The 14,794-nt window shown below is 44.2% G+C and overlaps 1 protein-coding gene across 18 annotated transcripts in view; it reads left to right on the top strand.

Moving 5' to 3' along the window:
• Positions 1-14,794, top strand: part of PDE7A (phosphodiesterase 7A) — a 380,288-nt gene that overhangs the window by 346,623 nt on the left and 18,871 nt on the right. For 14 of the 18 annotated variants that reach the window (XR_003793485.1, XR_003793490.1, XR_003793492.1 and 11 more), the window contains 8 exons: positions 2,356-2,487; positions 2,682-2,773; positions 5,196-5,340; positions 5,780-5,876; positions 6,771-6,851; positions 13,195-13,303; positions 13,534-13,791; positions 13,879-13,940. Coding sequence is in view for 4 of the 18 variants with exons in the window: in XM_029222495.1 (XP_029078328.1) it covers positions 2,356-2,487; positions 2,682-2,773; positions 5,196-5,340; positions 5,780-5,876; positions 6,771-6,851; positions 13,195-13,303; positions 13,534-13,669 (792 nt within the window). In the remaining 14 variants the exon portion in view is untranslated. Of the gene's footprint in view, positions 1-2,355; positions 2,488-2,681; positions 2,774-5,195; positions 5,341-5,779; positions 5,877-6,770; positions 6,852-10,674; positions 12,475-13,194; positions 13,304-13,533; positions 14,557-14,794 lie in introns of those variants that run through there. The other 4 variants (XM_029222496.1, XM_029222497.1, XM_029222498.1 and 1 more) reach the window with 2 other exon arrangements.

The following is a 14,794-nucleotide window of genomic DNA, read 5'->3' on the forward strand; positions in this document are numbered from 1 at the left end:
CAGAAATGGGGATAACATTTGTCTTTTTAAAAAAAACCTAGTTTTAAAAATTGCATTAATGTCATTGACTTCCTTGTCTTTGTTAGGAAACTCATAAAGTTTTTTTTCTGATGAAAGATTTTTGTAACAAGCAGAAATGTTGCATTTTTACTCAAAATTTTTTTTGCATGTGTGATTTGTTTTCAAACTTAGAACTTACTTTTCCTTCACAGAACTTTAACAGCCCAACTGCTGCTTCTCATGTTTCTATTTTTAATAGTTAACTCTTTAATCTGCCTGAGACTGTTTGATGTCATGTGTAAATCATACATTAATTTTTAACAGTTCTGGATTATTGCATTCTCCCAGGCTGGTACACGTCTGTTCTTCTGCCAAAGTTATCATAAGAATATAACACTTCTGAATGTTGCTTAACAAATCGCATGTTCATAAGATATCCACAGCCACGCCTGCATTTTTATGTCAGGAGGGGATGTGGCTTTATATGCAGGGTGCTCCATGGAGTGTGCCTTCTGCTCATCTTGATTAGTAAGCAGCACTCTTTATTTATTTATTTATTTATTTTGGGCCACATTGGGTCTTTGCTGCTGCGCGCAGGCTTTCTCTAGTTGCAGCGAGCAGGGGCTACTCTTCATTGCGGTGTGCAGGCTTCTCATTGCGGTGGCTTCTCGTTGCGGAGCACAGGCTCTAGGCGCGCAGGCTTCAGTAGTTGTGGCTCGTGGGCTCAGTAATTGTGGCTCACGGGCTCTAGAGCACAGGCTCAGTAGTTGTGGCGCACGGGGCTTAGTTGCTCCGCGACATGTGGGATCTTCCCGGACCAGGGCTCGAACCCGTGTCCCCTGCATTGGCAGGTGGATTAGTAACCACTGTGCCACCAGGGAAGTCCAAGCAGCACTTTTAAAATCTTTTATTTTTTTTTAATGCTTTTGCCTATCCTAAAGAGGAAATAATTGTCTTCACCATCTTCTACCCATTCATTGAGTTTCTCTATATACCATTTACAGGTAATACAAAAATAAATAATTTACATTCTCTGCCCTCAAACAGCTTACACTATTTTAGTGGATTCAGGCCCTCCAACAGTGGTTTTTTTCAGACCAAGATGAACTTGGCGCAGGGGATGGAAAAAAGATCCATTCTGGCATAGAAAGAATATACTAGAATTTGAATCAAAAATTTTCTTATCTCATATTTTAAAACTTTTCGGTTTTCATCCATGTTTTATCACGTGCAGTATGGGTTGGCTCTGTGTTGTAATCTGTAAGTAAGTATACCGATATGGGTGGCCTATGCTCAGAACACTTTTCTGCTGTTAGGGCACAGGACCCTACACGTTTAGAGAGCACTGCCCCAGCGTAAAGCTAAACAGGCGCACACTGCGCTCTGGCAGTGTTAGTGTGGCAGGACGTGAAATGTGCTGCAAGAACGCAGTCAGTCATTTGTGGGCTGGGGCTGGGCGAGGGCTGGGCTGCAGGCGGAGAACGGAGGTGGGCTGGGGAGGCGCTGGTGGAGCTGGGCTTGCCGGGAAGCGAGAGGCGGTTCATGAAAAGCAGGTGCGACACACTCCAGGTGAGTGTTTTTTGTCGTTGAAAACTTCAGTCAGGTAAATAAGCTTATTTATTGTGATTATTTTATCAAGAATAATAAATGACTGTTGAGAGGAAAATTACAGTGGCTAGTGTACAGGATGGCTTTTCCTGAGATGAATACACTGTGTATGCTGTTCTGAACTGTCCATCCATGGGGAGAGGATTTCATTACCAACTTGACATAAACTTCCGCTCCGTGATTACTCAGTAGCTTCCTTCAACATTTGGGACCTCAGAAGTAACCTTGGATTTGGATTCTTGATTGAAACCCAGTAACCAATTTATTGATAAACGCACACGCTTAGTCATAGGTTTACAGTATTGTACACTTAAACATCTGTTAAAAGGGTAGCTCTCACCTTAAGTGTTCTCACCGTGATAAAAATGTTTTTAAAACCTCATAGGCCTTCTGTGAGGACTACAGTAACAGAAATACTCAAATCTCTGTTTGTTGTTTGAAAACTTTTATTTCTCAAAAAGGTGGTTTATACTTTAGCTGTCATCTTAATGATGCTAGTTTCCAGTGAAGGATGAGCTGCATCCACGAACTCCACGTGGGCAGGGACACCATTGTACCACGCCTGCCGCCAGGGTCGTGAGGAGACCAGCCGCTGGCAGGCACTCCGTGGCCTGGATGAGCGGCCTGAGAAACATGGCGGGAGGAGACCGCCGACACTCAGTCGAGGCTAATTTAGAACAGCTACTGTAATGGCGCAGAGCGTGTTTCAAATATGTCTGTAATCGGTTATTCCTTGCCGCACTCCAGCTTGCCAATTCTGTAACTCCTTGGGACGTCTTGCTGAGCTTAATTGCAGCTGCCACTCATGATCTGGATCATCCAGGTGTTAATCAACCTTTCCTTATTAAAACTAACCATTACTTGGCAACTTTATACAAGGTTAGTGCAATTTTATCCTCAAAATTTAATATTCTTGCATTCTAGAAAATGTGTCATGTTTAAAGAAGTGAAAGGAGGAAATAAATTCTCAGTGAATGTTCAGATTTTAATCAGATTAATATTACTTACAAATAATTCTTTATGTTCAGAAAAAGACTTACCATTTACTCAGAGATGCCCTTTTCTTTTTGTAGAATACCTCAGTACTGGAAAATCACCACTGGAGATCTGCAGTGGGTTTATTGAGAGAATCCGGTTTATTCTCACATATGCCATTAGAAAGCAGGTAGGTTGGATTAAGACAAAATTAATTAGTTATGAACTATAGAAATTAAGTTGCAAAAACAACCGTATAAAGTTTTTAAAATTATGTTGTTATATTCAGGTGTTCCACAGTTTTCGGGTAAATTATCTTACTTTACAAATTTACATCAAAATTTTAATAATTTAAAGCTGTTCTGAAATACAGTCAGTAGTAATTTTTTTTCAGTGAATTTTTATGAAGGATCACTCATAGATACTATAAAATCCACTCCAAATACACAGTGGCTCAGTCACGGTTTACTGCTTATTTATGTAAATGGTATTTCGTATTTCCATTTTATGCTCTTTTGAATAAAACCGTAAGTTCTAGCTGTAAAGGTAAATTGGATAGAAAGTAAACAATCTCTATAAGAAATAGATTCATTAAAATCTGTTCCAGGAAGTTTTCAAAACCGGTAAGACGTGAAAAGAATGCTTTGTATCCTCAACAGCATAGTCCTAGAGTCACTGCTAGAGTTATAGGATAAAATAATGAATTGAAAGAACAGAAAATCCTACAGTTTTTTTAGAAAATATCATTTGATGTTGAGCAGGCCACTTGAAAGGCTAATAAAAAGCGTTAATGTAAATGAGTCCAACATGATAACGATGGTGGTGGCCGACACAATCCCATGTCATTGGTCCACACACTGAAGCGTTTAATGATGCCTCACCAAGAGGAGGTGCACTTAGGAAAACCATGTCAGTGGATATAAACCACCTACTTCTAGAAAAAAGGTGAGACATAAAAATACATTTGGGTGTCAAGACTTAAGTTACTGTCATTGTTCTTTCCTTTCTCCCTTTCACAATTTGAAACAACTTCATAAAAAAACAAAAATGTGTTTGGTCATGTCCGTGAGAAAAAAGCTGGACTTTTTATTTTTTTAAATCTGTATTCATGGATACCATTTGGAGTTATGACAGTACTTCTGGTAAGTAAAATTGTTTCTTGTCATAGTACAGATTTAGAAACTGCTTAAAGCACACAGTGTTTGTGTATATAGGTTCTCTCTCTTGGCTAGGGCAGATAATGGTGTGCTTCATTATTCCCTTTCTGTTATGTTCTGCATTTGATGATTAACCCTGTTGAATTCTCATATTCTAATACAACTAAAAACTGAAAATGAGGAATACTGCATAATAGCATTCTTTTATGTTTGCTTAGGGTTTGTTTTATTTACTGTTCAATACTGTGAGCCTTTTATTTTTTTACTTTATATTTTTTTGAAGCAAGGAATACGACTTTATTCGGAAAGTCGGCAGACCAAGAAGATGGCGGACTAGGGTCTCCAGAAAACCATCTTTAGAGCCTTTTAATCTATTGACTGCTCTTTACTGATCATTATACAAAGATAATGTTTGTGATGGCCCATTGAAACAGAAGGAATTTTTAAACATTTCTCTTATTTGACTTGAAACAGTTTTTTTTTAAATACCTTTATTGGAGTATAATTGCTTTACAATGGTGTGTTAGTTTCTGTTGTATAACAAAGTGAATCAGGTGTATGTATACATCTGTCCCCCTATCCCCTCCCTCTTGAGCCTCCCTCCCACCCTCCCTATCCCACCCCTCTAGGTGCACACAAAGCATCGAGCTGATCTCCCTGTGCTATGGGGCTGCTTCCCACTAGCTACCTGTTTTACATTTCGTAGTGTATATATGTCCATGCCACTCTCTCACTTCGTCCCAGCTTCCCTTTCCCCAGCTGTGTCCTGAAGTCCGTTCTCTATGTCTGCGTTTTTATTCCTGCCCTGCCCCTAGGTTCATCAGTACGGTTTTTTTAGATTCCATATGCATGCATTAGCATACGGTATTTGTTTTTGAGGCGGTTTTTTAAATGATGTAATGTATTTGTTATTTGTATTAACATGTTACCTTCTCCCTTCCAGAAAATTTGGATAATTAATTCTTGAATTTGGCCCTGAAAGCATAGTTGAGTCTAAACTTTATTAAATTGGTGGAACTTCATCAGGTTTTAGTCAGACATCTTCAAAAGTCTGCAGAAGTCAGTGGGAATGGGCTGTTCTTCCTCCATCTGACCCTCCTCCTGCCTCTCAGATCTCAGGCACCAAAAAAGAGTCCAAAGTTGTTCACTGCATCCCAGCCAATCTTACGTAGACTTTCTTAGGCATATAATTCCACCTTTAGGCATTCTTTTTGGAGTGTTTGCATATTGGTATTTTCCTACCAACTGTCTTGGTTTTAGTTTTGATTCTTTTAGTAGGTTTTTAAAATGCGTTCTTTAAATCCATCTTTTTGGTAGGTTAAGAGTTGAATGGCAGTTAGAATATCTTAGGGCCCTGTAAAGCTTTCTGAGTATTAAGACTTAAGGAAAAAATAATCAAGAAGTAGCTATTCAGTTGAAAGACTTGTGTTTCTCTTTATGTTTTTCTAATTCCAGACAACAGATGGAGGCTCAGATAGGCGCTCTGATACTGGCCACGGACATCAGCCGGCAGAACGAGTACCTGTCCTTGTTTAGGGCCCATCTGGACAAAGGTGACTTACGTCTGGAAGACATCAGGCACAGGCATTTGGTTTTACAGGTAAAATGAGCTTGGAAAGATTCTATTTCTAGAGCAAATCATATGACTATTAGAATAAAAATGAAATACTCTCGTGTAGTCTTCTGAGTGGTTAAATCCTGAGGGAAAGCATTTCATTTTAATAAGTTCTCATATCTAAAAAATGAGAGAGAAGTGGCTGATTCCTCTGTAGCTTTCTGGTTAGTGCAGTCCTGTGCCTGCCTCTCCGGAATTACCAAGCGTGTATAATGTTTAGCAGGCTTTCAGTGTTTCTGCAAAAATGATCGTTACAACTAATAGTATCGTAAAATCAGTATAAAGGGTAACGAATTTCCTGTTGCGACGTTTTCTTTTTCTTTTCTCAGGTGCTCTTTTCCCCACTATTGGTGTGTAGTACGCTTAGTAAAACTGAAATTTTACCTTTTCTCTTAAGACACACCCCACACTTTGCTTTTGCTAGATGGCTTTGAAGTGTGCAGATATTTGTAACCCATGTCGGACCTGGGAATTAAGCAAGCAGTGGAGTGAAAAAGTAACGGAGGAGTTCTTCCATCAAGGCAAGTCACAGTACTGAGCGCTAGTCTATTCAGGTCACCTTTTAGCGCCATATGAGTAAAATAACTCAGGCAACTGCAGAGCCTAGCAGCAGGTGCCTGATAGTTTTAGTGGCGATTCACGGTAGCTGTACATACAACCAATAATGCGCAACTCGAGCACCTGTTCTGAAAGTCAGCAGTTCTCTTTCGAAATGATCTGATGTGTGTGTCGGCATTTATGAATTAGACGTGGAGCCGGCTGGAAGGTTTTCTGTACAGAAAGATCTTCCTGCCCTTGCTCCATCCTTGTCTTGTGTGGAGGGTGTGGCCACATGAGCATGTAAGACATGTTTTGTGATTTAAAGCCAGGAACCAAGGATCTTCGTTCCATGCACCTTCCTTTCAGAAATCTGAGTTTTAAATTAAAATGCTGACAGAATTACAGTCTTGGGATAACACCTAGTAAAAGTTTTCCACCCTCTCCATTTAAAATAGGATGTTGGCTTGGCAGCCTTTTCTATGTATGAATAACTTAAAGTTTAAAAAAGAGCTAATTTAGGGCTTCCCTGGTGGCGCAGTGGTTGAGAGTCTGCCTGCCGATGCAGGGGACACGGGTTCGTGCCCCGGTCCGGGAAGATCCCACATGCCGCGGAGCGGCTGGGCCTGTGAGCCACGGCCGCTGAGCCTGCGCGTCCGGAGCCTGTGCTCCGCAATGGGAGAGGCCACAGCGGTGAGAGGCCCGCGTACCGCCAAAAAAAATTTTTAAAAAGAGCTAATTTAGAAGGCATCCTCTCATGAGGATTGTGTTACATTATTCCTAAGGAATTTACAGGTAAGATGAAGACTTTCATTATATATTTAACCAATAGGTATATTCCACATTAAGAATTCTTTTTTTCTTTTTTCCATTTCTAGGAGACATAGAGAAAAAGTATCATCTGGGTGTGAGTCCACTTTGTGATCGTCAGACCGAATCTATTGCCAACATCCAGATTGGTAACTATGCATACTTAGATATAACTGGTTTTTAAAATGCCACTGATTTTAAGTTTGCCAAGAAGAGAGGTACATCTGAAATACCAGTATTAAAATTATGCTTATTTCTAATTTTTAAATAATTGAAGAAATTTTATTCTGGTTTTTCCTTTTTTTGGGCTCTTATAATTTACTCTCATTTGATTTTAGTTCCTCAAAAGCAGAGCAGGTAGCAATAACTTTCTGTTCTGAACTGGAAAGAATGCATCATTTTCCCATGTGGGAGCCTCATTGGCGTCATTCTGGGACCGCTGGGCCTGACGGTCATGGGAAGACCGGCTTCCACGACTGCCGGCTTTTCTCTCACCGCTGCCTGCTGGTTGAAGCTAACTCTTCAGCACCTCACACAGGCCCCTTGCAACCTGGCCCCCAATTGTCTCTTCCGTCTTCTCCCCAACACCTTCCCCCTCGTTTACCTACAGCAACTCGGGACTCCCTGGGGCTCCCCAAATCCCTGGTGCTCCTTCACTCTGTGCCTCGCCAGGCCCCCCATCTGCCTCATAGCCTCCTCTTCCTTGAGGGTCCACCTCAGATGTCACCCCCAGAAGCCACCTTTCACTCTCTCCGGGCAGCCGTCACCCCTCTTGAGGCGCTGGATGCCTGTCGTCACAGCTCCAGGTGCCGACCTGGCCTTTGGAGGGGTGTGTGTCCCCAAGGCCAGTGCTGCCCCTCGGGGCGGGCCCACTTGAGAACTGCTTGTTGAGTGGACTGTGACGGTAAGAGAAAGCACGATGAAGGGGCTGTGACTCAAGAACGTGCAGCTTGTCGTAGACGAGCCGAGGGAAGGTGGGCCAGGTTTGGGGTGCGGTGGGTGGATTGCCAAGTGGGGGTCACTCAGAAGGATATGGAGGGACGGGCGTAATTTTGGTGGCTGATACTGAGCAGGACCTCTCAGGACTCGGTTGACAATAGTGAAGTGTGTCCAGAAACTTCGGAGAGAGAAAGTTTCCAGGAATTCGGAAGGCAGCACAATGCTGTGGCATTGCTAATACCCGGAAAAGCGGACTGTGCCGGAGGGTCAGGAAATCAGACACAGAATTCTAACACTGTACAACAGTTGCAGAGGATCCTCGGGGGAGGCAGTGGGTAGTAACGATCTGGCTGCAGAGGGAGCAGTAGAGATGCGGGAGAGTGAGGCCCAGGCCTGCGGGGACAGCGCGGGGACGCCGAGTCCCCCGGGAGCTGGGACTGGCCAGGAGCGCGGGAGAGGGAGGCGGGAGGGGAGGGGATGACGGGACAAGAAGCCTGTCTGCTCTGGCCTGGTCCTCAAGGGCATAACCTTCGGATGCGGAAGAGCAGATGAAATCTGGGCAGAGGGGGCTGAGTTGAAGAGCAGGGGTTGGCTTGTGCACACACTCCAGCTTACTTCGTGCCTCAGCACATTACTCCCTTGATTCATGAGAGATGTTGCAAATGAGGTTTAAAAAACTGCACTTTTTAAAAGGGACAAGAAGCTAGATCCCTTAACCCGTTCTTGTCGTTTCTGACCTTGTCAGCGTTGGGCAGTTGTGGACCCGGTCCCCTGGGGGGCAGGGATAAGGTAGAAGGCGGTGACAGTTGATGTGGGCTGACCCCTCACGGCACCCTAGGACACAGGCACTGCTGGTGTTCTTTTCCACATAGTTTGCCCAGTTTATACGGATAACAGGTGTTGGTCTCTCTGACATCAAATCCTAGGTAAAATGGGGCTTGCAGAGGTCCTCTTCCTAGGGTAAGTCAGGGGGCGATTAGAATGAACTCTGTGCCTAGCAGCAGTTACTCGGAGCCAGCATATGGTCAGTAGGTAGCAGTCGTGTTTAATTAACACGGTTTTCTTCTTTGGTAGGAACACTAGGTCCTGTCACGTACCAGGTGAGGGTGAGGCATTGACACAGCGCCCTGTGGTATCTGAGGAGAATAGATAGAGGCGCATGGGCTGGGACAGTTAAGGGGGTTCACGGGTGGATGAGCAGCTCACGAGTAGCGTCCTGCCACCTGGCTGTGTCCGCGGCCCCGGCCCGTGCATTGTTATCAGGTACTTAAGACCTAAAAGAATCCTAGGTACCATAGAGCCAGAAGTGAGAGCTGATTTGTTGGATGTGAGAAGCAGGATGCAGCTCTCAACCAGCTGGGACAGTGGGAGAATCAAAGAAGATGGATTGCGTGAAACCTGCGGTAATAAGGTTCTGCATTTGGGTGCAACACTCCGGCTGCTCACAACTTGACTGTGGCACCTGGAAAAGACAGGGCTCTGGCGGCTGGCTCAGCCTGACCCGGGGCTGAGGGGGTGGCTTGGCTGCCAGAAGCCGCTCTGCTCTGACTGCAGTGATGCCGTTTTCCCGTGTCCTCTCTCTCCTCACCAGACGTAACTCGTGGAGAGCACATCTTGTCTGTTTGTCCACTGCTTATCCGTGGCCACCCCAGAGCAGTGCCTGGCATCTAGAAGGCTCTCAGTTAACATGTGTGGAGGGGATGGAAGAGATGAAAGAAAGAAATGGAGGACTTCCCTGGAGCCCTGGTCCAGGAAGATCCCACATGTCGTGGAGCGGCTGGGCCTGTGAGCCACAACTTCTGAAGCCCGCGTACCATAACTACTGAAGCCCGTGCACCTAGAGCCCGTGCTCCACAACAAGGGAAGCCACCGCAATGAGAAGCCTGTGCACCGCAACGAAGAGTAGCCCCCTCTCACCTCAACTAGAGAAAGCCCGCACGCAGCAACGAAGACCCAACGCAGCCAAAAATAAATAAATAATTTTTTAAAAAAAGAAATGGAAGAAAGCCTTATTTCCAATATCGTTACTACTTCAGATCCCATAACCTGTACACTTGAAAAAATTCAATTATCAGACCGTATATGACTTTTCTAATTAAAAGTAGTGGGTGCTTTATTTCCAGTGAGATTTTTTTTGTTAGCTAAATGGAACCTGTGTTGTCTGTGGTCCATGTGGTCTTTTGCTGAAAAGAAAAGGTTTTGGAGATGAAGAAAATTTTAAAACTGTTAAACAAGCAGTGATAGAATTTGAATGTACGTTTTCCTGTCCTTGATCAAAAGTTTAGGAAGACAATGCTATTTGCTTCTCCTAATAGATGTGATCTGATTGTCAAGGTGAGGCTTCTTTCGCCCTGTGTTAAGACACTATGTAGTTTTAAGTCAGCTGTAATGTGGGCTCGAGTGCTGTGTAACCCAGAGATGCAGACAGGCCCGAGACCACTCCTTCTCCTTTTCTGACTGAGTTAAGGGAGATCGATTGTAGGAAGTGTCTGTAAAGTAGGCCCCCTGGTACACTTTTGATGTTCACTTTCCTAATTGTCTAAACTAATCTCCTCTGTTCGTTTTAGACTCACACTTTGTGGCATGCGTTTTGGCTTTATAAATCCTGAGATTCATAGCGGGCCCACTGTGCTCATGACCAGGTGTGACGATTACCAGCCCGGACGGTAGGGCAGCCGCGCCTCAGTCCGGCCTCGTCACCCACAGCCCCGGGGGGACCCCCTTAGCCTTGGGCACAGCGTGCCCTGCTCCTCAGGGTTGAGAGGGCCGCCGCGGGTTTGCTGAAATAGAAGGATATGGTTGGTGCAGCTGAGAGGAGTCGTCAGAAGAGATGGGCTGTGTTTGTCAGTTCACCTTTACTTCAGGTTTCAGTAAGTTACCTAAATAGATTCTTCAGAGAAGATATGTAAATCTACACACACATCTTTTGAAAAATAAGAGGTAATATTGGAATAGGACTTAAGAGAGTAAACACTACCTCGACGTTGTAAAGTTTCAGAACATCCACTGATACCTTTTCTCTTACTGTCTCAGGTTTTATGACGTATCTCGTGGAGCCTCTGTTCACAGAATGGGCCCGGTTCTCCAACACCAGGCTGTCCCAGACAATGCTCGGACACGTGGGGCTGAACAAAGCCAGCTGGAAGGGACTGCAGCGAGAACAGTCCAGCAGCGAGGACACTGATGCTGCATTTGAGGAGCTGAACTCACAGTTATTACCTCAGGAGAACCGGTTATCCTAAACGCCCCCCCAAGTCAGTGGGCAGACTGCCTCTGGAGCTCGTTAGAAATGTGAATGGGGTCTTGAGGTGAGAGAACTTTACTCTTGACTGCCGAGGGAAGTGAATGACGCCAGCATTATTTATTTCCAAGATTTCCTCTGTTGGATCATTTGAACCCACTTTTTAATTACAAGACCCGAACATACAGCAATATGCATTTGGCTTTCGTGTGAAACCTTGAATATGCAAAGCCCAGCGGGAGCGAACCGAAGGGAATAACAAAGTTTTGCAGGAAGTTTTGCGGTGGCCCTCGTGCTTCTCGAAGCATCATGAAACTTGAACCGAAGCCTTCAGCAGAAATCTTTGGAATTTAACCCGTCTGATGCAACAGTGTGTATCTGTACCTTCCACTAAGTTCTCTCGGAGAAAATGGAAATGTGAAGTGCCCAGCCTCTGCGCCTCTGGCCAGACTCGATGTTTACAGACCAACTCTGAAATACTGGTTCTCAATCCGCCTTGGAGCACGATTGTGAAGGAACCACTAAGAATTTTAAAGATCAAACCTAAACTGCAGCCCTTTCCCCCAGTTTGCCTTTCTTCTTCTTTGGATGCCACCAAAGCCTCCCATTTGCTATCCTTTTACTTTGTGCACTGGAAACTGAGCACTTATCCTAGAGTGCCGCCGAGCTTTCACTCCAGTGCTGTTGGGCAATGCAATTTTTTTTAACTCTTAGTTTTTAATTTGGGGCGGGAGGGGCAGAACCCCAGTGTCCTAGCTGTATTATGATTCCGCAGTGAAGACGTTGCATGTTGTTTTCACTAATGTACACTTGACCTGCACATGCAAGAAAAGGGTGGAATGTTTTAAAACACCATAATCAGCTCAGGGTATTGCCAATCTGAAATAAAGTGGGATGGGCAAGTGTGTCCTTCAGAGCAAGGGTACTAAAGTCCCTCTCGCTGCAGGGAGTGAGAGGTATGTTGTGTGTGTGCGGATGTGTGTGTGGGGCACGCTCGTGCATGTGTGACTGTGCATGTGTTCTATTTATCCACGTGGGAAGGATTGGGAACGTCAGCTTTTATTTATTATTTTAGAATGTGACATAATGAGCAGCCACACGTGGGGAGGGGAAGGGAGGTCAGCTGTAACAGATCGCTCCAGATGCCTTAAACTATGCACAAAGCTAAGTGACCAAACTTCTTGTTTTGATTTGAAAAAAAGTGCATTGTTTTCTTGTCCCTCCCCCTTTGATGAAACGTTACCCTTTGATGGGCCTTTTGATGTGAACAGATGTTTTCTAGGACAAAATCTAAGGACTAATTTTAAACTTACAACATTCCACTTTTGTAATTTGTTTTAAAATGTTTTATGTGTAGTAAGCACAACTGTAATCTAGTTTTAAGAGAAACCGGTGCTTTCTTTTAGTTCAATTGTATTTCCCTTGTTACTGTAAAGGACTGTTTATTAATTATGTTTACAAGTTTGTTGCAACAGTCATTTTCTTGGGAGAAAGCTTGAGTGTAAAGCCATTTGTAAAAGGCTTTGCCATACTCATTTTAATACGTGCCTGTTGCTGTTAACTTTTGACGAATAAAAACCTATCTTTTCACATTTTCATCTTTGATATTTACCTATAAGTCAGTCCGTTGGAAACCACGACGCTAAATTACTAGGGAAGCAAAGAATTCGCTTCTCGGCTCCGGCATTCGCTCGCCACACATTTGTTCGGGCAGAGCTGGGCGCAGGCAGAGTCCTGCAGGCTCGTGTGCTGCCTGCACCTCACGGGTGAGCAAGCTGAGGCCGGGATGTAGTGGACAGAGTCCTAACAGCCGGGAGAAGTCGGCTCTGAGCCCAGCCTCTTGACTCCACAGCCGTTTGTTCCACGGCGGGAACCTCAGGCCTTTGTGCAGGTACTAAAATACTACTCGTATTGGCCTTTTAAAAGTCAAGTAATAAGAAATGGCCACTTAATACTACTTTTGGTATCAGCGTAAGAAAGGTACCACTGGGCCTCTCCTGGATCCTCCCAAGTCCATTTCATTAGAAGGGATACGTGTAAACTTTGAACTCAAACATAGTCATTATTTGCATAGAAGAGTGATGTCGGATAGAAATACAGTGTGAGCCGAGTCAGTGATTGTCAATTTCCAAGGAGTCACATTTAAAAAAAAGGAAAAAGAAACAGCTGGAATTTTAATAATATTTATTCCAACATATCCAAAGTATTTTATCATTTCAATATGTAGTCATTATAAAAAACTATTGAGATGTTTTACATTCTTTTTTCTGTTACAAAGTCTTTGAAATCTGGCGTGTATTTTATGCTTACAGCACGTCTCGGTTCGGACCAGCCATGTTTCAGGTGCCCGGTCTCCACATGTGGCTCGTGGCCACCACACTGGACAGCTGGGTGCAGAAGTCCGAGGGCTATGTGGGGAAGGTCAGTTGGCCACTTATACGAGGAGTATCATCTTGGCACATTTGACGCATCCAGTGTCTGATAAGGAAACTTGCCAGCTCACACACCTAGCATGTCAGCACATGGAAAGTAGAACTGTATCTCATAGAAAACTCACATTAACCAATTTCACAGAAACTGATGTTTTTTTAAAGCGTTAATAGTTTAATTTACAGTGAGAAATATAATTATCAATCGTTCTCTCCCTTTAGGCAGACGTTCTCGGGAAGCCAAATGACGATCAGCCGGTTGCTTGAGCATGGATTCTCAGCAAGGGAAGCAAGTCGCCTCACGCATCCTGCAGGGACGTACCTGCTGCTACTCGTTTGTGGACCACGGTTCCCCTGAACGAGGCTACAGATTCTCCGCCAGGAGCTGCTTCTCCACGCCTTCTTGATTGGCACATCCAGCAGACATGTCAGACCTTCAGCCTTGCATCAGTTGAGCCTGCCTCGGCTCCATCTGCCAGTGTATGATTGCTTTCTTCTTCTCTGACCTGTTACATGTTTCTCACTGTTGGATATTCAGAGGATTGTCTTCTTATTGCCATTCTCCAGGGGGAGACACCTGAGCGTTGCTCCCATCTCCTGCCTACACATAAAATAAACCCACTGCAAAGGTATGTTTTGTTACATATATGTGGTATTACCGGCTATAGCCCTGCTTCTTCAACAGGACCTATATTCTTTGAACATCGGTTTTCTAGAAAAATCTGAGGAAACAGTAATTTAGAAGGTCACAGTTTAAATAAGTAATTAAATATTATAGAAGAGAATGCAAAATTCACAAATTTTAAACATAAAACAGGAGACTTCAAAGAATTGTTGAGCGTTGCAGCAGCCCTTTGGGGCTCTGGGCCGGCCCTTAGTCATGGGGGGGCAGCTCCTCTGCTCTAGGCTGAAGGTCCTCGGAGAGAAAATTGTGGTAAGCCTTAGCTTAACAAAAACAATCTGGTTCCTGGTCAGTGTTTGCACTCCGTAAGTGTGGTGGTTTATAATGATCCTCTTTACATAAAAGAAGTAAATATTTTATGTCCTTTGTCCAACCTGGGCAATGTGTTTGTACCTTAGGTACAAGTTAGAGGTGCGAATAATTCTTTGAAGATTCCTGTAACAGCCTTTCTTTCCAAAAATCTTTCTTGACTCTTAAAGCTTTCGATTTTCTTAAAACTTTAAAATTTTCACATTGGAGGTTTACAGTGTTTTCATGTGTACTTTTTTTTTTTTTTTTTTTTTGCGCGGTACGCGGGCCTCTCACCGCTGTGGCCTCTCCCGTTGCGGATCACAGGATCCGGACGCGCAGGCTCAGCGGCCATGGCCCACGGGCCCAGCCGCTCCGCGGCATGTGGGATCTTCCCGGACCGGGGCACGAACCCGTGTCCCCTGCATCGGCAGGCGGACTCTCAACCACTGCGCCACCAGGGAAGCCCCATGTGTACTTTTTTTAATGTATAAATATTTTGTTTAAATCTCC

This window comes from Monodon monoceros, unplaced genomic scaffold (assembly GCF_005190385.1).
Source record: "Monodon monoceros isolate NGI ecotype Baffin Bay Population unplaced genomic scaffold, NGI_Narwhal_1 Super_Scaffold_14, whole genome shotgun sequence".
Taxonomy (NCBI): Eukaryota; Metazoa; Chordata; class Mammalia; order Artiodactyla; family Monodontidae; genus Monodon; species Monodon monoceros.